The sequence below is a fragment of the Pristiophorus japonicus genome, chromosome 22 (assembly GCF_044704955.1).
Source record: "Pristiophorus japonicus isolate sPriJap1 chromosome 22, sPriJap1.hap1, whole genome shotgun sequence".
NCBI classification, from domain to species: domain Eukaryota; kingdom Metazoa; phylum Chordata; class Chondrichthyes; family Pristiophoridae; genus Pristiophorus; species Pristiophorus japonicus.
In genome coordinates this window covers 35,766,526-35,792,551 of record NC_091998.1, presented here as the reverse complement: position 1 = coordinate 35,792,551, position 26,026 = coordinate 35,766,526, and the positions used below count along the sequence as shown (strand labels likewise).

At 44.3% G+C, this 26,026-nt stretch overlaps 2 protein-coding genes across 2 annotated transcripts; both read left to right on the top strand.

Moving 5' to 3' along the window:
- Positions 1-13,091: 13,091 nt before the first annotated feature.
- LOC139234607 (uncharacterized) lies at positions 13,092-21,500 on the top strand. Its single transcript, XM_070865295.1, has 4 exons — positions 13,092-14,106; positions 15,365-16,402; positions 20,064-20,327; positions 20,821-21,500. The coding sequence occupies exons 1-4, from the start codon at positions 13,092-13,094 to the stop codon at positions 21,498-21,500; spliced, it is 2,997 nt and encodes a 998-aa protein (XP_070721396.1).
- A 916-nt stretch (positions 21,501-22,416) lies between these two features.
- On the top strand, positions 22,417-23,412 carry LOC139234606 (clumping factor A-like). The gene has a single exon (XM_070865294.1). It carries the CDS (start codon positions 22,417-22,419, stop codon positions 23,410-23,412), a length of 996 nt encoding a protein of 331 aa, XP_070721395.1.
- The last annotated feature ends 2,614 nt before the right edge of the window (positions 23,413-26,026 follow it).

Here is a 26,026-nt window from a genome sequence, read left to right as displayed (position 1 = left end):
CTGGATGCATTGGTGATCATTTTCCAATAGTCTATCGATTCGGGATCAGTTCCTATGGACTGGAGGGTAGCTAATGTAACACCACTTTTTAAAAAAGGAGGGAGAGAGAAAGCGGGTAATTATAGACCGGTTAGCCTGACATCAGTGATGGGGAAAATGTTGCAATCAATTATTAAGGATGAAATAGCAGTGCATTTGGAAAGCAGTGACAGGATCGGTCCAAGTCAGTATGGATTTATGAAGGGGAAATCATGCTTGACAAATCTTCTGGAATTGTTTGAGGATGTAACTAGTAGAGTGGACAAGGGAGAACCAGTTGATGTGGTATATTTGGACTTTCAAAAGGCTTTTGACAAGATCCCACACAACATGAATAAACGGGTCGGAATAAACGGGCCCTTTCCAGAATGGTAGGCAGTGACTAGTGGAGTGCCGCAGGGCTCTGTGCTGGGACCCCAGCTCTTTACAATATACATCAATGATTTAGATGAAGGAATTGAGTGTAATATCTCCAAGTTTGCAGATGATACTAAACTGGTTGGCGGTGTGAGCTGTGAGGGGGATGCTAAGAGGCTACAGGGTGACTTAGACAGGTTAGGTGAGTGGGCAAATGCATGGCAGATGCAGTATAATGTGGATAAATGTGAGGTTATCCACTTTGGGGGCAAAACCGTGAAGACAGAATATTATCTGAATGGTGGCAGATTAGGAAAAGGGGAGGTGCAACGAGACCTGGGTGTCATGGTTCATCAGTCATTGAAAGTTGGCGAGCAGGTACAGCAGGCGGTGAAGAAGGCAAATGGTATGTTGGCCTTCATAGCTAGGGGATTTGAGTATAGGAGCAGGGAGGTCTTACTGCAGTTGTACAGGGCCTTGGTGAGGCCTCACCTGGAATATTGTGTTCAGTTTTGGTCTCCTAATCTGAGGAAGGACGTTCTTGCTATTGAGGGAGTGCAGCGAAGGTTCACCACACTGATTCCCGGGATGGCTGGAATGAGATATGAGGAGAGACTGGATCAACTGGGCCTTTATACACTGGAGTTTCGAAGGATGCGAGGGGTTCTCATGTATGTTTCTAAGATTCTGACGGGATGGGACAGGTTAGATGCGGGTAGATTGTTCCCAATGTTGGGGAAGTCCAGAACCAGGGGACACAGTCTTAGGATAAGGGGTAGGCCATTTAGGACTGAGTTGAGGAGAAACTTCTTCACTCAGAGAGTTGTTAACCTGTGGAATTCCCTGCTGCAGAGCGTTGTTGATGCCAGTTCATTGGATGTATTCAAGAGGGAGTTAGATATGGCCCTTACGGCTAAAGGGATCAAGGGGTATGGAGAGAAAGCAGGAAAGGGGTACTGAGGGAATGATCAGCCATGATCTTATTGAATGGTGGTGCAGGTTTGAAGGGCCGAATGGCCTACTCCTGCACCTATTTTTCTATGTTTCTATCCCCAGTCTATCCACGTAAGCTTTTTAACCGCTTTCTCAACCTGATCTGTCACTTTCAACGATTTGTGCACATATCCCCCCAGGTCTCTCTGTTCATGCACCCACTTTAGGATTGTACCCTTTAGTTTATATTTCATTTCCTCATTCTTTGTACCAAAATGTCGGAAAACTTTCAAGTTTTGTGTCATCTGCAAATGTTGAAATTGTGTCCTGTACACCCACATCCAAGTCATTAATATCTATCAAGAAAAGTAATGGTCATAAGAACATAAGAAATAGGAACAGGAGTAGGACATATGGCCCCTCGAGCCTGCTCAGCCATTCAATAAGATCATGGCTGATCTGATCTTGGGCTCAGCTCCACTTCCCCACCCGCTCCCCATATCCCCTTATCCCCTTATTGTTTAAGAAACTGTCTATTTCTGTCTTAAATTTATTCAATGTCCCAGCTTCCACAGCTCTCTGAGGCAGCAAATTCCGCAGATTTACAACCCTCTGAGAGAATAATTTTTTCTTCATTTCTGTTTTAAATGGGGGGCCCCTTATTCTAAGATCATGCCCTCTAGTTCTTGTCTCCCCCATCAGTGGAAACATCCTCTCTACATCCACCTTGTCAAGCCCCCTCATAATCTTACACGTTTCGATAAGATCACCTCTCATTCTTCTGAATTCCAATGAGAAGAGGCCCAACCTACTCAACCTTTCCTTATAAGTCAACCCTCTCATCCCCAGAATCAACCAAGTGAACCTTGTCTGAACTGCCTCCAAAGCAAGTATATTCTTTCAGAAATCAAAACTGCATGCAGTATTCCAGATGTGGCCTCACAAATACCTTGTATAACTGCAGCAAGACCTCCCTGCTTTTATACTCCATCCCCATTGCAATAAAGGCCAAGATACCATTGGCCTTCCTGATCACTTGCTGTACCTGCATACTATCCTTTTGTGTTTCATGCACAAGTACCCCCCGGTCCCGCTGTACTGCGGCACTTTGAATTTTTCTCCATTTAAATAATATCTTGCTCTTTGATTTTTTCTGCTAAAGTGCATGACCTCACACTTTCCAACATTATACTCCATCTGCCAAATGTTTGCCCACTCACTTAGCCTGTCTATGTCCTTTTGCAGATTTTTTGTGTCCTCCTCACACATTGCTTTTCCTCCCATCTTTGTATCGTCAGCAAACTGGGTCCCAGTACCGACCCCTGGGGAACACCACTGTATACAGTCCTCCAGTCCGAAAAACAACCGTTCACCACTACTCTCTGCTTCCTGTCACTGAGCCAATTTTGTATCCATGATGCCACTGTCTCTTTTATTCCATAGGCTTCAATTTTGCTGGCAAGCCAATTATGTGGCACTTTGTCGAGCACCTTTCGGAAATCCATGTACACCACGTCAACTGCATTGCCCTCATCAACCCTCTCTGTTACCTCATCAAAAAACTCGATCAAGTTGGTCAAACATGATTTGCCTGTAACAAATCCATGCTGGCTTTCCTTAATTAATCCACACTGTCCAAATGACTGTTCATTTTATCCCGGATTATTGTTTCTAAAAGCTTCCCCACTACCGAGGTTAAACTGACCGGCCTGTAGTTGCTGGGTTTATCCTTACACCAACAAGGGTGTAACATTTTCAATTCTCCAATCCTCTGGCACCTCCCCCGTTTCTAACGAGGATTGGAAGATTATGGCCAGGATCTCTGCGATTTCTTCCTTCATTTCTCTCAGCATCCTAGGATGCATCCCATCTGATCCTGGCGATTTATCTACTTTAACTATGGCCAGCCTTTCCAGTACCTCGTCTTTTATCAATTCTTCTCCCATCCAGTATCTCCTCTACCTCCTCTCTCACTATGTCTATGGCAGCATCTTCTTCCTTGGTGAAGACAGATGCAAAGTACTCATTTAGTACCTCAGCCATGCCCTCTGCCTCCAGCGAAGTTCTCCTTTTTGGTTCCTAAGTGGCCCCACCCCTCCTCTTCTGACCGTTTACTATTTATACGCCCATAGAAGACTTTTGGATTACTTTTTATGTTGGCTGCCATTCTATTCGCAGACCCTTTCTCTGCCCCTCTTATTTTCTTTTTCACTTCTCTGAACTTTCTATGATTCTCAGATGTATTTTCGATCTGACATTGGTCATACGCGCTCTTTCTGCTTCATTTTAATCTCTATCTCTTTCACTATCCAGGGAGCCCTGACTTTAGTTGCCCTACCTTTCCCCCCAGTGGGAATGTACCTCGACTATAAAGGCAGCCCATTGTTCCACTACAATTTTGCCTGCCAATCTTTGATTTCAGTTTACCCGGGCCAGATCCGATCTCAACCCACTGAAATTAGCCTTCCTCCAATTAAGTATTTTTACTGTAGATTGCTCTCTGTCCTTTTCCATTGCTAATCTGAACCTTATGATACTATGTTCACTGATCCCTAAATGTTCACTTACTGACACTTGCTCCACTTGACCTACCACATTCTCCAGAACCAGATCCAGCAATGCCTCCTCCCTCATTGGGCTGGAAACATACTGATCAAGAAAGTTATCTTCAACACACTTCAGAAATGCTTCCCCCTCTCTGCCCTTTGCACTGTTACTGTACTAGGATAGTTGAAATCCCCCATTATCACTACTCTATAGATCTTGCATCTCTCTGTAATTTCTCTGCAAATTTGCTCCTCCATATGTTTCCCACTAGTTGGTGGCCTATAGAATACACCTGGTAGTGTATTGGCACCTCTATTGTTTCTTAACTCTAACCAAATAGATTCTGTCCTTGACCCCTCCAGGACATCCTCTCTCTCCAGCACTGTAACATTCTCCTTAACCAATACAGCCACACCACCTATCTTTCCTGAACACCCTATATCCAGGAATATTTAATACACAATCCTGCCCTTTTTTGAACCAGGTCTCCGTTATTGCCACGACATATTATTCCCATGTTTGCGCCTGCAGCTCACTTACCTTGTTTATTATGCTTCGTGCGTTCACACACATATACACTGTAAACCTATGTGTTCACTCTTAGTCTGACCCCACCTAATACCTTACTATTTCTTGCTTTAGTGCTATCTGTCTCTCCCAATCCTTTGTACCTTTGTTTTTCCTTTCTCATGCTATATCCTGGTGCCCATCCCCCTGCCAACTTTTCCAATCAGTCTAAAGGAGAATGGAGGCACTGGACATGCACATTCCTCCTTGCTGAGGTTAAAAAGCATACAGCTTGTGGGGTGGGAAGAAGTGCTGATCTGACCAGCAACAGCAATCTGTGCACCGTCACAAGGTGCTCCACAGACGAACTTCAGCAATACATGCCACAAGGGAGATTAGGAGATGCGGCAGAAAACTTGTTGAAGCGATGAGTTTTGAAAACATTTTTAAAGGTAGAAGAGGTGGAGAGACCAGGAATAAACGTTCTCAATTGGGAGAAAAGCCAATTTTTGCTGAGCTGAGATGGGGTTTGGCCAAAGTGGACTGGAAATAGTTACTTGATGATAAATCAGTTTCAGAGCAGTGGGAGGCATTCAAGGAGGAGATCCTGAGGGTCCAGAGCAAGTATGTTCCCTTCAAGAAAAAGGGTGGGGCTAACAAATCTAGAGCCCCCTGGATGTCAAGAGACATACAGGGTATGATAAAGAAAAAAAGGGAGGCTTGTGACAGATACTGAGGGTTCAATGCTGCAGAAACTCTAGAGGAAAATAGAAAGTGCAGGGGTGAAATTAAAAAGGATATTGGGAAAGCAAAGAGAGAGCATGAAAAATTCTTGGCAAGTAAAATCAAGGGAAACCAAAAAATGTTTCATAAATACATTAAGAGCAAGGGGATAACTAAAGAAAGAGTAGGGCCTATTAAAGACCATAAACGTAATCGTGAATGCAGAAGAGGTGGGTATGGTTCTCAATGAATACTTTGCAACTGTTTTCACAAAAGAGAGGGACGATGCAGACATTGCAATCAGGGAGGAGGAATGTGAAATATTAGATGAAATAAACATAGTGAGAAAGGAAGTATTAAGGGGCTTAGCAGCTTTGAAAGTGGATAAATCCCCAGGCCCTGATGAAATGTATCCCAGGCTGTTAAGAGAAGCAAAAGGCTCTGACCATCATTTTCCCGTCCTCTCTGGCTACAGGTGTGGTGCCGGAGAACTGAAGGACTGCTAACGTTGTACCTTTGTTTAAGGGATAGACCGAGTAATTACAGGCCAGTCAGCCTAACTTCGGTGGTGGCAAAATTATTGGAAAAAATTCTGAGGGACAGGATAAATTTTCATTTAGAAAGACATAGGTTAATCAAGGACAGTCAACATGGATTTGTTAAGGGATCATCATCATAAGCAGTCCCTCGGAGTCGAGGATGACTTGCTTCCACTCTAAAAATGAGCTCTCAGGTGACTGAGGAGTACAATGCGTGACCTACAGTCCCTGTCACAGGTTGGGCAGACAGTGGTTGAAGAAAAGGGTGGGTGGAGAGTCTGGTTTGCCGCACGCTCCTCCTGCTGTCTGCACTTGATTTCTGCATGCTCTTGGCAATGGGACTCGAGGTGCTCAGCACCCTCCTGGATGCTCTTCTTCGATTTTGGGTGGTCGTGGCCCAGGGATTCCCAGGTGTCGGTGGGGATGTTGCATTTTATCAAGGAGACTTTGAGGGTGTCCTTGAAATGTTTCCTCTGCCCACCTGGGGCTCGCTTGCTGTGTCAAAGCTCCGAGTAGAGCGCTTGTTTTGGGAGTCTTGTGTCAGGCATGTGGACGATGTGGCCCACCCAATGGAGCTTATCGAGTGTGGTCAATGCTTCAATGCTGGGGATGTTGGCCTGATCGAGAATACTAGCGTTGGTGCGTCTATCCTGCCAAAAGATTTGAGGATCTTGCAGAGGCAGCGCAGGTGGTACTTCTCCAGCGTTTTGAGGTGTCTGCTGTATATAGTCCATGTCTCTGAGCCATATAGGAGGGCGGGTATCACTACTGCTCTGTAGATCATAAGCTTGGTGCCAGATTTGAGGGCCTGGTCTTCAAACACTCTCTTCCTCAGATGACCGAAGATTGCGCTGGCACACTGAAGGATGCGTTGGACCTCGTCGTCAATGTCTGCTCTTGTTGAATGTAGGCTCCCGAGGTATGGAAAATGGTCAACTTTGTCCAAAGCCTTGTCGTGAATTTTCATAATCGTGGGCCAGTGCTGTGTGGTGGGGTCAGGTTGGTAGAGGACCTTTATCTTACGGATGATTAGCGTAAAGCCCATGCTCTTGTACGCCTCACTGAAGGTCGTGTCTGACTAACTTGATTGAATTTTTTGAGGAGGTAACAAGGAGGGTCGATGAGGGTAGTGTGTATGATGTGTATAGCCTCTTATCAACAAAGGCAGACATTGATGCGGAGATTCAACATCGCCTCCAGTGCACCAGTGCAGTCTTCGGCTGTCTGAGGAAAAAAGTGTTTGAAGACCAGGCCCTCAAATCTATCACCAAGCTCATGGTCTACAGGGCTGTAGTAATACCCGCCTTCCTGTATGGATCTGAGGCATGGACGATGTATAGAAAGCATCTCAAGTCTCTGGAGATATATCACCAATGATGTCTCCACAAGATCCTGAAAATCCCCTGGTAGGACAGGCGCACCAACATCAGTGTCCTCGTCCAGGCTAACATCCTCAGTATTGAAGCACTGACCACACTCGATCAGCTTCGCTGGGCAGACCACTTCGTTTGCATGCCAGATACGAGACTATCTAAGCAAATGCTTTATGCGGAGCTCCTTCATGGTAAACGAGCCAAAGGTGGGCAGCGGAAATGTTACAAGGACACCCTCACAGCCTCCCTGGTAAAGTGCGACATCACCACTGACACCTGGGAGTCCCTGGCCGAAGACCGCCCGAGGTGGAGAAAATGCATCTGGGAGGGCGTTGAGTTCTTCGAGTCTCAACACAGAGAGTGAAGAGGTCAGGCGCAGACAGCGGAAGGAGCGCGCGGCAAACCAGCCCCACCCACCCCTTCCCTCGACGAATGTCTGCCCACCTGTGACAGAGTCTGTGGATCTCGTATTGGACTGTTCAGCCACCAGAGAACTCACTTTGGGAGTGGAAGCAAGTCTTCCTCGATTCCGAGGTACTGCCTATGATGATGGATTTTAGCAAGGCTTTTGATAAGATCCCACATGGAAGACTGGTCACAAAAGTAAAAGCCCACGGGATCCAGGGCAAAGTGGCAAGTTTGATCCAAAAGTGGCTCAGAGGCAGGAAGCAAAGGGTAATGGTCGATGGGTGTTTTTTAACTGGAAGGCTGTTTCCAGTGGGGTTCTGCAGGGCTCAGTGCTGGGTCCCTTGCTTTTTGTGGTATATATCAATGTAGGAGGTATGATTAAGAAGTTTGCAGATGATACTAAAATCGGCTGTGTGGTTGATTATGAAGAAAATTGTAGGAAGATATCACTAGAAACATAGAAAATAGGTGCAGGAGTAGGCTATTCGGCCCTTCGAGCCTGCACCACCATTCGATAAGATCATGGCTGATCATTCCCTCAGTACCCCTTTCCTGCTTTCTCTCCATACCCCTTGATCCCCTTAGATGTTACGTCCATATCTAACTCCCTCTTGAATATATCCAGTGAACTGGCATCAATAACGCTCTGCGGCAGGGAATTCCACAGGTTAACAACTCTCTGAGTGAAGGAGTTTCTCCTCATCTCAGTCCTAAATGGCCGACCCCTTATCCTAAGACTGTGTCCCCTGGTTCTGGACTTCCCCAACATTGGGAACAATCTACCCGCATCTAACCTGTCCCGTCCCGTCAGAATCTTGTATGTTTCTATGAGATCCCCTCGGATCCTTCTAAACTCCAGTGTATAAAGGCCCGGTTGATCCAGTCTCTCCTCATATGTCAGTCCAGCCATCCCGGGAATCAGTCTGGTGAACCTTCGCTGCACTCCTTCAATAGCAAGAACATCCTTCCTCAGATTAGGAGACCAAAACTGAAGACAATATTCCAGGTGAGGCCTCACCAAGGCTCTGTACAACTGCAGTAAGACCTCCCTGCTCCTATACTCAAATCCCCTAGCTATGAAGGCCAATATACCATTTGCCTTCTTTACCGCCTGCTGTACCTGTATGCCAACTTTCAATGACTGATGAACCATGACACCCAGGTCTCATTGCATCTCCCCTTTATCAATGGACTGGTCAGGTGGGCAGAACAGTGGCAAATGGAATTCAATCCAGAGAAGTGTGAGGTAATGCATCTGGGGAGGGCTAACAAGGCAAGGGAATACACATTAAATGGTAGGACACCGAGAAGTGTGGAGTAACAAAGGGACCTTGGAGTGCATGTCCACAGATCCCTGAAGGTAGTGGGCCAGGTAGATAAGTTGGTTAAGCATAAATATGGAATACTTGCCTTTATTAGCCGAGGCATGGAATACAAGAACAGGGAGGTTAAACTTGAACTGTATAAAACACTCGTTAGGCCACAGCTAGAGTACTGTGTGCAGTTCTGGTCACCACATTACAGGAAAGATGTGATTGCACTAGAGAGGGTACAGAGGAGATTTATGAGGATGTTGCCTGGACTGGAGAATTTTAGCTATGAGGAAAGATTGGATAGGCTGGGTTTGTTTTCTTTGGAACAGAGGAGGCTGAGGGGAGATCTTATTGAGGTGTATAAAATAATGAAGGGCCTAGATAGAGTGGATAGGACAGACCTATTTCCCTCAGCAGAGTGGTCAACAACCAGGGATTTAAAGTAATTGGTAGGAGGTTTAGAGGGGATTTGAGGGAAAATTTCTTCACCCAGAGGGTGGTGGGGGTCTGGAACTCACTGCCTGAAAGGATGGTAGAGGCAGAAACCCTCACCACATTTAAAAAGTACTTGGATGTGCACTTGAAGTGCCGTAACCTGCAGGGCTATGGACCTAGAGCTGGAAAGTGGGTTAGGTCTTTGTCAGCCAGCGCGGATATGATGGGACAAATGGCCTCCTCCCGTGCTGTAAATATCTATGAGTCAAAGAGGTCTGGGGAGAGCGATCCAGAGAGCAGGGCTGAACCCAGTATTGGTGGGACGAAGGGAAGAGGTGGAACAATGGAGGACCAGAATCAGAGGAATGGAGCTCCCAGGAGGGTATATGGAAGAACATGCAACGGTTGTGGGGAGGAGGGGGGGGGGGGGGGAGGAATGCAGGGTGGTGGGCAAGGCCATGGATGGATTTATAGATAAGGATAAATTGAGGGGCAGGGAGCCGGAGGAGGTCAGTGAGGAGGGGTCGGTTGATGAATGAGACTCGTGCCGGACTTGAGATATCACTACATAACCATGAAGGGAGAGGGATTGGAATAGCTGAATCTAGAAGTAACCAGGCATAAAGAAGGGTTGTAGAGGCAGGAGAACTGGGGTGGGTTGCGGGAAGTGGTGGAGAGGCAAGAGCAGACTTTTGGAGCTAGCCCTGTGCCTGTGAATGGTATCACCAAGGGCAGACATCTGCTTCCATATGTGAGATTGGACAGTGAGTGGCCACAGAGTCTGTGACCTTCACAGTGGAGCCCAGTCCTTTCCTTGGCCAACATCTGTACAGCTGAACTTTCCAGAGGGGTAACTGGACCAGCAGCAGGAACATTGCTGGATTTCTTTGCTGGGCTGCAGTGTTTGTGAATCCTATCTCCTCGCTGGTGAAATCGCGAACAGAGTCCAGCTACCAAATTCACAATGAAGTGGAATCCTGGCAGCCAATCCCCTACTCTTCTTCTTCTTCGGCAATCCCTCAAAATGAGGATAACTTACTTCCACGCCAAAAGGGGATGAGTTCACAGGTGTTTCAATGAAGGACCTAATATACCAGATACTGAACTACATCTTGAAGGATGGAAGATGCCTGTGCGTGGATTTGTTTAACATTGCACACCAGCCACCACACGGGCTTGACAGAGCTAGGTCTTGGTCCAGTGGCAAGGATTACCCAAGACAACTGGAGACCAGCTCTGCTGCACCGACCTAGTGTGCACACATATCGCAGTGTGGGCTGGCCCGTGCTGCCCCTGGGCCCTCGCCTCTTCTGGGCCCCGAACTTACGCCTCTTCTGGGCTCCGATCACGTCGCACTATAGTCTCTTGCTGCTCCTTTGCCCCGATCTCACCGCTCCTGCTGGACCTGCTCACGCTCCAATCACCGACCTGGATTTTGGTGACGTCCAATCCAGTCGCCCGCTTCACAGCCGTCGCCCTCCCGGACTGGCTCCCCAACAGGGCCTGTGCCTCAGCCACCGGCTCACCGGGAGTGTTAATAGACCGATGGCTAACACCACCGCGACAGTCACCAGACGTCACCCTCGTAGAGACATCAACACTCACTGTCCACAGACTCTGCTGCCCTCGCCTGATCATCACACAGACAGATCAACGCAACCACATCAGAAAGGCCAAAACTTTATCAGTGAAACTGAATAAACCACAAATACAGCATGCGTAAATGATCATATGATAAAAAGCCAACATCATGACCAAATACAAATGCAGGACAAGGTGACATGGATACAAACTGCAAAATAGCATTGCCTGCAAAAGTACGATCCTGTAACTGACAATGATCCTGCAACTGACAATGTTCCTGTAACCGACAGTGATCCTATAACGGACAATGAACCTTTAATGGACATTGATCCGGTAACCGACAGTGATCCTTTAACTGACAATGATCCTGTAACGGACAATGATCCTGTAACAGACAATGATCCTGTGACTGACAATGATCTTGTAACTGACAGTGATCCTGTAACGGACAATGATGCTGCAATGGACAATGATCCTGTAATGGACAATGATACTGTAACGGACAATGATTCTGTAACTGACAATGATCATGTAACTGACAATGATCCTGTAACTGACAATGAACCTGTAATGGACAATGATCCTGTAACGGACAGTGAACCTGTAACGGACAGTGATCCTGTAATGGACAACGATCCTGTAATGGACAGTGATCCTGTAATGGACAATGATCCTGTAACGGACAATGATCCTCTAAATGACAAGGATCCTGCAACAGACAGTGATCCTGTAACTGACAATGATCCTGTAATGGACAATAATCCTGCAATGGACAGTGAACCTGTAACGGACGGTGATCCTGCGACTGACAATGATCCTGTAACTGACAGTGATTCTGTAATGGACAGCGATCCTGTAACTGACAATGATCCAGTAACTGACAATTATCCTGTATTTGACAGTGATCCTGTAACTGACAGTGATCCTTTAACTGACAATGATCCTGCAACAGACAATGATCCTGCAACGGACAGGAATCCTGTAACGGAAAATGATTCTGCAACGCACAATGATCCTGTAACGGACAATGATCCTGCAACGGACAATGATCCTGCACCTGACAATGATCCTGTAATGGACAATTTTCCTGTATTTGACAGTGATCCTGTAACTGACAATGATCTTGTGGCTGATAATGATCCTGGAATGGACAGTGATCCTGTAACTGACAATGAACCTGTAACGGACAGTGATCCTGTAACGGACAGTGAACCTGTAACGGACAGTGATCCTGTAATGGACAACAATCCTGTAATGGACAGTGATCCTGTAATGGACAATGATCCTGTAACGGATAATGATCCTCTAAATGACAAGGATCCTGCAACAGACAGTGATCCTGTAACTGACAGTGATCCTGTAATGGACAATATTTCTGTAATGGACCGTGAACCTGTAACGGACAATGATTCTGTAATGGACAGCGATCCTGTAACTGAAAATGATCCAGTAACTGACAATTATCCTGAATTTGACAGTGATCCTGTAACTGACAGTGATCCTTCAACTGACAATGATCCTGTAACAGACAATGATCCTGTAACAGACAGTAATCCTGTAATGGGAAATGATCCTGTAACGGACAATGATCCTGCAACGGACAATGATCCTGCAACTGACAATTATCCTGTATTTGACAGTGATCCTGTAACTGACAATGATCTTGTGGCTGATAATGATCCTGGAATGGACAGTGATCCTGTAACTGACAATGAACCTGTAACGGACAGTGATCCTGTAACGGACAGTGAACCTGTAACGGACAGTGATCCTGTAATGGACAACAATCCTGTAATGGACAGTGATCCTGTAATGGACAATGATCCTGTAACGGATAATGATCCTCTAAATGACAAGGATCCTGCAACAGACAGTGATCCTGTAACTGACAGTGATCCTGTAATGGACAATATTTCTGTAATGGACCGTGAACCTGTAACGGACAATGATTCTGTAATGGACAGCGATCCTGTAACTGAAAATGATCCAGTAACTGACAATTATCCTGAATTTGACAGTGATCCTGTAACTGACAGTGATCCTTCAACTGACAATGATCCTGTAACAGACAATGATCCTGTAACAGACAGTAATCCTGTAATGGGAAATGATCCTGTAACGGACAATGATCCTGCAACGGACAATGATCCTGCAACGGACAATGATCCTGCAACTGACAATTATCCTGTATTTGACAGTGATCCTGTAACTGACAATGATCTTGTGGCTGATAATGATCCTGGAATGGACAGTGATCCTGTAACTGACAATGAACCTGTAACGGACAGTGATCCTGTAACGGACAGTGAACCTGTAACGACAGTGATCCTGTAATGGACAACAATCCTGTAATGGACAGTGATCCTGTAATGGACAATGATCCTGTAACGGATAATGATCCTCTAAATGACAAGGATCCTGCAACAGACAGTGATCCTGTAACTGACAGTGATCCTGTAATGGACAATATTTCTGTAATGGACCGTGAACCTGTAACGGACAATGATTCTGTAATGGACAGCGATCCTGTAACTGAAAATGATCCAGTAACTGACAATTATCCTGAATTTGACAGTGATCCTGTAACTGACAGTGATCCTTCAACTGACAATGATCCTGTAACAGACAATGATCCTGTAACAGACAGTAATCCTGTAATGGGAAATGATCCTGTAACGGACAATGATCCTGCAACGGACAATGATCCTGCAACGGACAATGATCCTGCAACTGACAATTATCCTGTATTTGACAGTGATCCTGTAACTGACAATGATCCTGTAACAGACAATGATCCTTTAACAGATAATGATCCTGTAACTTACAATGATCCTGCAATGGACAATGATCCTGTAACGGACAATGATCCTGTAACGGAAATTCATCCTTTAACCGACAATGATCCTCTAACTTACAATGATCCTGTAATGGACAATGAATCTGTAACTGACAATGATCCTGTAATTGACAATGATCCTGTAACTGACAATAATCCTGTAACGGACAAGGATCATGTAACTCACAGTGATCCTGTAATGGATGGTGATCCTGTAGCGGACAATGATCCTGTAATGGACAGTGATCCTGTAACTGACAATGATCCTGTAACAGACAGTGATCCTGTAACTGACAGTGATCCTGCAACTGACAGTGATCTTGTAAATGACAGTGATCCTATAACTGACAATGATCGTATAACTGACAATGATACTGCAACTGACAATGATACTGTAACGGACAATGATCCTGTAACTGACAATGATCCTGTAACTGACAGTGATCCTGTAACGGAAAATGATCCTGACATGGACAGTGATCCTGCAACTGACAATGATCCTGCAACGGACAGTGAACCTGTAACTGACAATGATCCTGTAACTGACAATGATCCTGTAACAGACAATGATCCTGTAATGGACAATGATCCTGTAATGGACAATGATCCTGCAACTGAAAATGATCCTGCAACTGACAATGATCCTGTAACGGACAATGATCCTGTAACTGGCAGTGATCCTGTAACTGACAATGATCCTGTAACTGACAATGATCCTGTAACTGACCATGATCCTGTAACTGACAGTGATCCTGCAACTGACAATGATCCTCCAACAGACAATGATCCTGTAACGGACAATGATCCTGTAACTGACAATGATCCTTCAATGGACAATTATCCTGTAACGGACAATGATCCGGTAACGGACAGTGATCCTGCAATGGACAGTGATCCTGTAACTGACAGTGATCCTGTGATGGACAATGAATCTGTAACAGAGAGTGATCCTGTAACTGAGAGTTATCCTGTAACTGACAGTGACCCTGTAACGGACAATGATCCTGTAACAGACAGTAATCCTGTAACGGAAAATGATTCTGCAACGGACAATGATCCTGTAACGGACAATGATCCTGCAAAGGACAATGATCCTGCAACGGACAATGATCCTGCAACTGACAATTATCCTGTATTTGACAGTGATCCTGTAACTGACAGTGATCCTGGTAACTGACAGTGATCCTGCAACAGACAATGATCCTGTAACAGACAATGATCCTGTAACTTACAATGATCCTGCAATGGACAATAATCCTGTAACGGACAATGATCCTGTCATTGACAATGATCCTGTAACGGAAATTCATCCTTTAACGGACAATGATTCTCTAACTTACAATGATCCTGTAATGGACAATGAATCTGTAACTGACAATGATCCTGTAAGTGACAATGATCCTGTAACTGACAATAATCCTGTAACGGACAATGATCATGTAACTCACAGTGATCCTGTAATGGACGGTGATCCTGTAGCAGACAATGATCCTGTAACGGACAGTGATCCTGTAACTGACAATGATCCTGTAACTGACAGTGATCCTGTAACTGACAGTGATCCTGCAACTGACAATGATGCTATAACTGACAGTAATCCTGAAACTGACAATGATCCTGTAACTGACAATGACCCTGTAATGGACAATGATCCTGTAACTGACAATGATCCTGAAATGGACAGTGATCCTGTAACTGACAATGATCCTGTAACTGACAATGATCCTGTAACGGACAATGATCCTGTAACTGACAATGATCCTCTAACAGACAATGATCCTGTAACGGACAATGATCCTGTAACTGACAATGATCCTTTAATGGACAATTATCCTGTAATGGACAGTGATCCGGTAACGGACAGTGATCCTGCAATGGACAGTGATCCTGTAACTGACAATTATCCTGTAACGGACAATGATCCTGTAATGGACAGTGATCCTGCAACTGACAATGAATCTGTAACAGAGAGTGATCCTGTAACTGAGAGTTATCCTGTAACTGACAGTGACCCTGTAACGGACAATGATCCTGGAACTGACAATCATCCTGTAACGGACAATGATCCTGTAATGGACAGTGATCCTGCAACTGACAATGATCCTGTAATGGACAATGATCCTGTAACGGGCAATGATCATGTAACTGACAGTGATCCTGTAATGGACAGCGATCCTGTAACTGATAATGATCCTGTAACGGACAATGATCCTGTAACTGACAATGACCCTGTAGCAGACTGTGATCTCATAACTGGCAATGATCCCGCAACTGACAATGATCCTGTAACAGACAATGATCCTGGAACGGACAATGATCTTGGAATGGACAATGATCTTGTAACGGACAATGATCCTGAAATGGACAATGATCCTGTAATGGACAATGATCCTGCAATGAACAATGGTCCTGTAACTGGCAGTGATCCTGTAACTGACAATGATCCTGTAACTGACAGTGATCCTGTAAAGGACAATGATCCTGTAACTGACAATGATCCTGTAACTGACCATGATCCTGTAAGTGACAATGATCCTGTAACTGACAGTGATCCTGCAACTGACAATGATCCTCTAACAGACAATGAACCTTCAACGGACAATGATCCTGTAACTGCTAATGATCCTTTAATGAACAATGATCCTGTAACGGAGAATGAACCTGTAACGGACAGTGATCCTGCAATGGACAGTGACCCTGTAACTGAAAATGATCCTGCAACGGACAATGATCCTGCAACTGACAATGATCCTGTAACGGACAATTATGCTGTATTTGACAGTGATTCTGTAACTAACAGTGATCCTGGTAACTGACAGTGATCCTGTAACAGACAATGATCCTGTAACAGACAATGATCCTGTAACTTACAATGATCCTGCAATGGACAATGATCCTGCAACTGACAATGATCCTGTCATTGACAATGATCCTGTAACGGAAATTCATCCTTTAACAGACAATGATCCTCTAACTTACAATGATCCTGTAATGGACAATGAATCTGTAACTGACAATGATCCTGTAATTGACAATGATCCTGCAACTGACAATAATCCTGCAACGGACAATGATCATGTAACTCACAGTGATCCTGTAATGGACGGTGATCCTGTAGCGGACAATGATCATGTAACGGGCAGTGATCCTGTAACTGACAGTGATCCTGTAACTGACAGTGATCCTGTAACTGACAATGATCCTGCAACTGACAATGATCCTGTAGCGGACAGTGATCCTGTAACTGACAATGATCCTGCAACTGACAATGATCCTGTAACGGACGATGATCCTGTAACTGGCAGTGATACTGTAACTGACAATGATCCTGTAACGAACAATGATCCTGTAACAGACAGTGATCCTGTAACGGACAATTATCCTTTAACAGTCAGTGATCCTGTAACTGACAATGATCCTGTAATGGAAATTCATCCTGTAACAGACAGTGATCCTGTAACGGACAGTGATCCTTTTATGGACAATGATCCTGTAACGGTCAATGATCCTGTAACTGACAATGATCCTTTAACGGACAATGATCCTGTTACGGAAAATGATCCTGTAACAGAGAGTGATCCGTAAATGGACAGTGATCCTGTAACTGACAGTGATCCTGTGATGGACAATGATCCTGTATCTGAAAATGATCCTATATCGGACAATGATCCGGTAACTGACCGTGATCCTGTAACTGACAATGATCCTATAATGGACAGTGATCCTGTAACTGACAATTATCCTGTAACGGACAATGATCCTATAACGGACAATCATCCTGTAACTGACAACGATCCTGTAATGGACAGTGATGCTGTAACCGACAGTGATCCTCTCACTGACAATGATCCTGTAACTGACAATGATCATGTAACGGACAGAGATTCTGTAACGGACAATGATCGTGCAACTGACAATGATCCTGTAACTGACCATGATCCTGTAACGGACAGTGATCCTGTAACGGACAGTGATCCTGCAATGGACAGTGATCCTGTAACTGACAGTGATCCTGTGACGGACAATGATCCTGTAACTGAAAATTATCCTGTATCGGACAATGATCCTGTAACTGACAGTGATCCTGTAACTGACAATGATCCTGTAACGAACAATGATCCTGTAACAGACAGTGATCCTGTAACGGACAATGATCCTTTAACAGTCAGTGATCCTGTAACTGACAATGATCCTGTAATGGAAATTCATCCTGTAACAGACAGTGATCCTGTAACGGACAGTGATCCTTTTATGGACAATGATCCTGTAACGGTCAATGATCCTGTAACTGACAATGATCCTTTAACGGACAATGATCCTGTTACGGAAAATGATCCTGTAACAGAGAGTGATCCGTAAATGGACAGTGATCCTGTAACTGACAGTGATCCTGTGATGGACAATGATCCTGTATCTGAAAATGATCCTATATCGGACAATGATCCGGTAACTGACCGTGATCCTGTAACTGACAATGATCCTATAATGGACAGTGATCCTATAACGGACAATCATCCTGTAACTGACAACGATCCTGTAATGGACAGTGATGCTGTAACCGACAGTGATCCTCTCACTGACAATGATCCTGTAACTGACAATGATCATGTAACGGACAGAGATTCTGTAACGGACAATGATCGTGCAACTGACAATGATCCTGTAACTGACCATGATCCTGTAACGGACAGTGATCCTGTAACGGACAGTGATCCTGCAATGGACAGTGATCCTGTAACTGACAGTGATCCTGTGACGGACAATGATCCTGTAACTGAAAATTATCCTGTATCGGACAATGATCCTGTAACTGACAGTGATCCTGTAACTGACAATGATCCTATAATGGACAATGATCCTGTATCGGACAATGATCCTGTAACTGACAGTGGTCCAGCAACTGAAAATGATCCTCTAACTGACAACGATCCTGTAACGGACAATGATCCTGTAACTGGCAGTGATCCCATAACTGACAATGCTCCTGTAACGGATAATGATCCTGCAACGGACAGTGATCCTGTAACTGACAATGATCCTGTAACAGACAGTGATCCTGTAACTGACAATGATCCTGTAAATGAAAATGATCCTGCAATGGATAGTGATCCTGTAAGGGACACTGATCCTGCAACTGAGAGTGATCCTGTAACGGACAATCATCCTGTAACTGACAATGATCCTGTAATGGACAGTGATGCTGTAACCGACAGTGATCCTCTCACTGACAATGATCCTGTAATGGACAATGATCCTGCAACGGACAGTGATCCTGTAACTGACAATGATCATGTAACGGACAGAGATTCTGCTACGGACAATTATCCTGTAACTGACAATGATCCTGTAACTGACCGTGATCCTGTCACGGACAGTGATCCTGTAACGGACAGTGATCCTGCAATGGACAGTGATCCTGTAACTGACAGTGATCCTGTGATGGACAATGATCCTGCAACTGAAAATGATCCTGTATCGGACAATGATCCTGTAACTGACAATGATCCCATAACGGACAATGATCCTGTCACTGACAATTATCCTGTAACGGACAAAGATCCTTCAACTGACAATGATCCTGTAATGGACAGTGATCCTGTAACTGACAATGATCCTGTAACAGACATTGATCCTGTAACTGACATTGATCCTGTGACTGACAGTGATCCTGTAAAGGACAATGATCCTGTAACTGACAATGAACCTGTAACAGAGAGTGATCCTGTAACTGAGAGTTATCCTGTAACTGACAGTGACCCTGTAACGGACAATGATCCTGGAACTGACAATCATCCTGTAACGGACAATGATCCTGTAATGGACAGTGATCCTGCAACTGACAATGATCCTGTAATGGACAATGATCCTGTAACGGGCAATGATCATGTAACTGACAGTGATCCTGTAATGGACAGCGATCCTGTAACTGATAATGATCCTGTAACGGACAATGATCCTGTAACTGACAATGACCCTGTAGCAGACTGTGATCTCATAACTGACAATGATCCCGCAACTGACAATGATCCTGTAACAGACAATGATCCTGGAACGGACAATGATCTTGGAATGGACAATGATCTTGTAACGGACAATGATCCTGTAACTGAGAGTTATCCTGTAACTGACAGTGACCCTGTAACGGACAATGATCCTGGAACTGACAATCATCCTGTAACGGACAATGATCCTGTAATGGACAGTGATCCTGCAACTGACAATGATCCTGTAACGGACAATGATCCTGCAATGAACAATGGTCCTGTAACTGGCAGTGATCCTGTAACTGACAATGATCCTGTAACTGACAGTGATCCTGTAAAGGACAATGATCCTGTAACTGACAATGATCCTGTAACTGACCATGATCCTGTAACGGACAGTGATCCTGTAACTGACAATGATCCTGTAAGTGACAATGATCCTGTAACTGACAGTGATCCTGCAACTGACAATGATCCTCTAACAGACAATGAACCTGCAACGGACAATGATCCTGTAACTGCTAATGATCCTTTAATGAACAATGATCCTGTAACGGAGAATGAACCTGTAACGGACAGTGATCCTGCAATGGACAGTGACCCTGTAACTGAAAGTGATCCTGTGACGGACAATGATCCTGCAACGGACAATGATCCTGCAACGGACAATGATCCTGCAACTGACAATGATCCTGTAACGGACAATTATGCTGTATTTGACAGTGATTCTGTAACTGACAGTGATCCTGGTAACTGACAGTGATCCTGTAACAGACAATGATCCTGTAACAGACAATGATCCTGTAACTTACAATGATCCTGCAATGGACAATGATCCTGCAACTGACAATGATCCTGTCATTGACAATGATCCTGTAACGGAAATTCATCCTTTAACAGACAATGATCCTCTAACTTACAATGATCCTGTAATGGACAATGAATCTGTAACTGACAATGATCCTGTAATTGACAATGATCCTGCAACTGACAATAATCCTGCAACGGACAATGATCATGTAACTCACAGTGATCCTGTAATGGACGGTGATCCTGTAGCGGACAATGATCCTGCAACGGGCAGTGATCCTGTAACTGACAGTGATCCTGTAACTGACAGTGATCCTGTAACTGACCATGATCCTGTAACAGACAGTGATCCTTTAACTGACAATGATCCTGCAACTGACAATGATCCTGTAACTGACAGTGATCCAGCAACTGACAATGATCCTCTAACAGACAATGATCCTGAAACGGACAAAGATCCTGTAACTGACAATGATCCTTTAATGGACAATTATCCTGTAACGGACAATGATCCGGTAACGGACAGTGATCCTGCAATGGACAGTGATCCTGTAACTGACAGTGATCCTGTGATGGACAATGATCCTATAACTGAAAATGAACCTGTATCGGACAATGATCCTGTAACTGACAGTGATCTTGTAACTGACAATGATCCTGTAATGGACAGTGATCCTGCAACTGACAATGATCCTGTAATGGACAATGATCCTGTAACCGGCAATGATCATGTAACTGACAGTGATCCTGTAATGGACAGCGATCCTGTAACTGATAATGATCCTGTAACGGACAATGATCCTGTAACTGACAATGACCCTGTAACTGATAATGATCCTGTAACGGACAATGATCCTGTAACTGACAATGACCTTGTAACAGACAGTGATCTCATAACTGACAATGATCCCGCAACTGACAATGATTCTGTAACAGACAATGATCCTGGAACGGACAATGATCTTGTAACGGACAATGATCCTGAAATAGACAATGATCCTGTAATGGACAATGATCCTGCAATGAACAATGATCCTGTAACTGAAAATGATCCTGCAACTAACAATGATCCTGTAACGGACAATGGTCCTGTAACAGCAGTGATCCTGTAACTGACAATGATCCTGTAACTGACAGTGATCCTGTAATGGACAGCGATCCTGTAACTGATAATGATCCTGTAACGGACAATGATCCTGTAACTGACAATGACCCTGTAACTGATAATGATCCTGTAACGGACAATGATCCTGTAACTGACAATGACCCTGTAACAGACAGTGATCTCATAACTGACAATGATCCCGCAACTGACAATGATCCTGTAACAGACAATGATCCTGGAACGGACAATGATCTTGTAACGGACAATGATCCTGAAATAGACAATGATCCTGTAATGGACAATGATCCTGCAATGAACAATGATCCTGTAACTGAAAATGATCCTGCAACTAACAATGATCCTGTAACGGACAATGGTCCTGTAACAGCAGTGATCCTGTAACTGACAATGATCCTGTAACTGACAGTGATCCTGTAAAGGACAATGATCCTGTAACTGACAATGATCCTGTAACTGACCATGATCCTGCAACGGACAGTGATCCTGCAACTGACAATGATCCTGTAAGTGACAATGATCCTATAACTGACAGTGATCCTGCAACTGACAATGATCCCCTAACAGACAATGAACCTGCAACAGGCAATGATCCTGTAACTGCTAATGATCCTTTAATGGACAATGATCCTGTAACGGAGAATGATCCTGTAACGGACAGTGATCCTGCAATGGACAGTGACCCTGTAACTGACAGTGATCCTGTGACGGACAATGATCCTGCAACTGAAAATGATCCTGTATCGGACAATGATCCTGTAACTGACAGTGAGCCTGTAACTGACAATGATCCTATAACGGACAATGATCCTGTAACTGACAATTATCCTGTAACGGACAATGATCCTGTAACCGACAATGATCCTGTAATGGACAAAGATCCTTCAACTGACAATGATCCTGTAATGGACAGTGATCCTGTAACTGACAATGATCCTGTAACAGACATTGATCCTGTAACTGACATTGATCCTGTGACTGACAGTGATCCTGTAAAGGACAATGATCCTGTAACTGACAATGAACCTGTAACAGAGAGTGATCCTGTAACTGAGAGTTATCCTGTAACTGACAGTGACCCTGTAACGGACAATGATCCTGGAACTGACAATCATCCTGTAACGGACAATGATCCTGTAATGGACAGTGATCCTGCAACTGACAATGATCCTGTAATGGACAATGATCCTGTAACGGGCAATGATCATGTAACTGACAGTGATCCTGTAATGGACAGCGATCCTGTAACTGATAATGATCCTGTAACGGACAATGATCCTGTAACTGACAATGACCCTGTAGCAGACTGTGATCTCATAACTGACAATGATCCCGCAACTGACAATGATCCTGTAACAGACAATGATCCTGGAACGGACAATGATCTTGGAATGGACAATGATCTTGTAACGGACAATGATCCTGAAATGGACAATGATCCTGTAATGGACAATGATCCTGCAATGAACAATGGTCCTGTAACTGGCAGTGATCCTGTAACTGACAATGATCCTGTAACTGACAGTGATCCTGTAAAGGACAATGATCCTGTAACTGACAATGATCCTGTAACTGACCATGATCCTGTAAGTGACAATGATCCTGTAACTGACAGTGATCCTGCAACTGACAATGATCCTCTAACAGACAATGAACCTGCAACGGACAATGATCCTGTAACTGCTAATGATCCTTTAATGAACAATGATCCTGTAACGGAGAATGAACCTGTAACGGACAGTGATCCTGCAATGGACAGTGACCCTGTAACTGAAAGTGATCCTGTGACGGACAATGATCCTGCAACGGACAATGATCCTGCAACGGACAATGATCCTGCAACTGACAATGATCCTGTAACGGACAATTATGCTGTATTTGACAGTGATCCTGGTAACTGACAGTGATCCTGTAACAGACAATGATCCTGTAACAGACAATGATCCTGTAACTTACAATGATCCTGCAATGGACAATGATCCTGCAACTGACAATGATCCTGTCATTGACAATGATCCTGTAACGGAAATTCATCCTTTAACAGACAATGATCCTCTAACTTACAATGATCCTGTAATGGACAATGAATCTGTAACTGACAATGATCCTGTAATTGACAATGATCCTGCAACTGACAATAATCCTGCAACGGACAATGATCATGTAACTCACAGTGATCCTGTAATGGACGGTGATCCTGTAGCGGACAATGATCATGTAACGGGCAGTGATCCTGTAACTGACAGTGATCCTGTAACTGACAGTGATCCTGTAACTGACAATGATCCTGCAACTGACAATGATCCTGTAGCGGACAGTGATCCTGTAACTGACAATGATCCTGCAACTGACAATGATCCTGTAACGGATGATGATCCTGTAACTGGCAGTGATACTGTAACTGACAATGATCCTGTAACGAACAATGATCCTGTAACAGACAGTGATCCTGTAACGGACAATGATCCTTTAACAGTCAGTGATCCAAAACTGACAATGATCCTGTAATGGAAATTCATCCTGTAACAGACAGTGATCCTGTAACGGACAGTGATCCTTTTATGGACAATGATCCTGTAACGGTCAATGATCCTGTAACTGACAATGATCCTTTAACGGACAATGATCCTGTTACGGAAAATGATCCTGTAACAGAGAGTGATCCGTAAATGGACAGTGATCCTGTAACTGACAGTGATCCTGTGATGGACAATGATCCTGTATCTGAAAATGATCCTATATCGGACAATGATCCGGTAACTGACCGTGATCCTGTAACTGACAATGATCCTATAATGGACAGTGATCCTGTAACTGACAATTATCCTGTAACGGACAATGATCCTATAACGGACAATCATCCTGTAACTGACAACGATCCTGTAATGGACAGTGATGCTGTAACCGACAGTGATCCTCTCACTGACAATGATCCTGTAACTGACAATGATCATGTAACGGACAGAGATTCTGTAACGGACAATGATCGTGCAACTGACAATGATCCTGTAACTGACCATGATCCTGTAACGGACAGTGATCCTGTAATGGACAGTGATCCTGCAATGGACAGTGATCCTGTAACTGACAGTGATCCTGTGACGGACAATGATCCTGTAACTGAAAATTATCCTGTATCGGACAATGATCCTGTAACTGACAGTGATCCTGTAACTGACAATGATCCTGTAACGAACAATGATCCTGTAACAGACAGTGATCCTGTAACGGACAATGATCCTTTAACAGTCAGTGATCCTGTAACTGACAATGATCCTGTAATGGAAATTCATCCTGTAACAGACAGTGATCCTGTAACGGACAGTGATCCTTTTATGGACAATGATCCTGTAACGGTCAATGATCCTGTAACTGACAATGATCCTTTAACGGACAATGATCCTGTTACGGAAAATGATCCTGTAACAGAGAGTGATCCGTAAATGGACAGTGATCCTGTAACTGACAGTGATCCTGTGATGGACAATGATCCTGTATCTGAAAATGATCCTATATTGGACAATGATCCGGTAACTGACCGTGATCCTGTAACTGACAATGATCCTATAATGGACAGTGATCCTATAACGGACAATCATCCTGTAACTGACAACGATCCTGTAATGGACAGTGATGCTGTAACCGACAGTGATCCTCTCACTGACAATGATCCTGTAACTGACAATGATCATGTAACGGACAGAGATTCTGTAACGGACAATGATCGTGCAACTGACAATGACCCTGTAACTGACCATGATCCTGTAACGGACAGTGATCCTGCAACGGACAGTGATCCTGTAACCGACAATGATCCTGTAACGGGCAATGATCCTGTGACGGACAATGATCCTGTAACTGAAAATTATCCTGTATCGGACAATGATCCTGTAACTGACAGTGATCCTGTAACTGACAATGATCCTATAATGGACAATGATCCTGTATCGGACAATGATCCTGTAACTGACAGTGGTCCAGCAACTGAAAATGATCCTCTAACTGACAACGATCCTGTAACGGACAATGATCCTGTAACTGGCAGTGATCCCATAACTGACAATGCTCCTGTAACGGATAATGATCCTGCAACGGACAGTGATCCTGTAACTGACAATGATCCTGTAACAGACAGTGATCCTGTAACTGACAATGATCCTGTAAATGACAATGATCCTGCAATGGATAGTGATCCTGTAAGGGACACTGATCCTGCAACTGAGAGTGATCCTGTAACGGACAATCATCCTGTAACTGACAATGATCCTGTAATGGACAGTGATGCTGTAACCGACAGTGATCCTCTCACTGACAATGATCCTGTAATGGACAATGATCCTGCAACGGACAGTGATCCTGTAACTGACAATGATCATGTAACGGACAGAGATTCTGCTACGGACAATTATCCTGTAACTGACAATGATCCTGTAACTGACCGTGATCCTGTCACGGACAGTGATCCTGTAACGGACAGTGATCCTGCAATGGACAGTGATCCTGTAACTGACAGTG

Bases quoted from the DNA above. Each gene is read 5' to 3' on its own strand.
- LOC139234607 (XM_070865295.1), top strand. From the start codon at position 13,092: ATGGACAACAATCCTGTAATGGACAGTGATCCTGTAATGGACAATGAT. The intron at 14,107-15,364 runs GTGAACCTGTAA...ATCCTCTAACAG, and splicing joins CAATGATCCTGCAACGGACA to ACAATGATCCTGTAACGGAC. The intron at 20,328-20,820 runs GTAACTGACAGT...ATCCTCTAACAG, and splicing joins TGTAACTGACAGTGATCCTG to ACAATGATCCTGAAACGGAC.
- LOC139234606 (XM_070865294.1), top strand. From the start codon at position 22,417: ATGGACAGTGATCCTGTAACTGACAATGATCCTGTAACAGACATTGAT.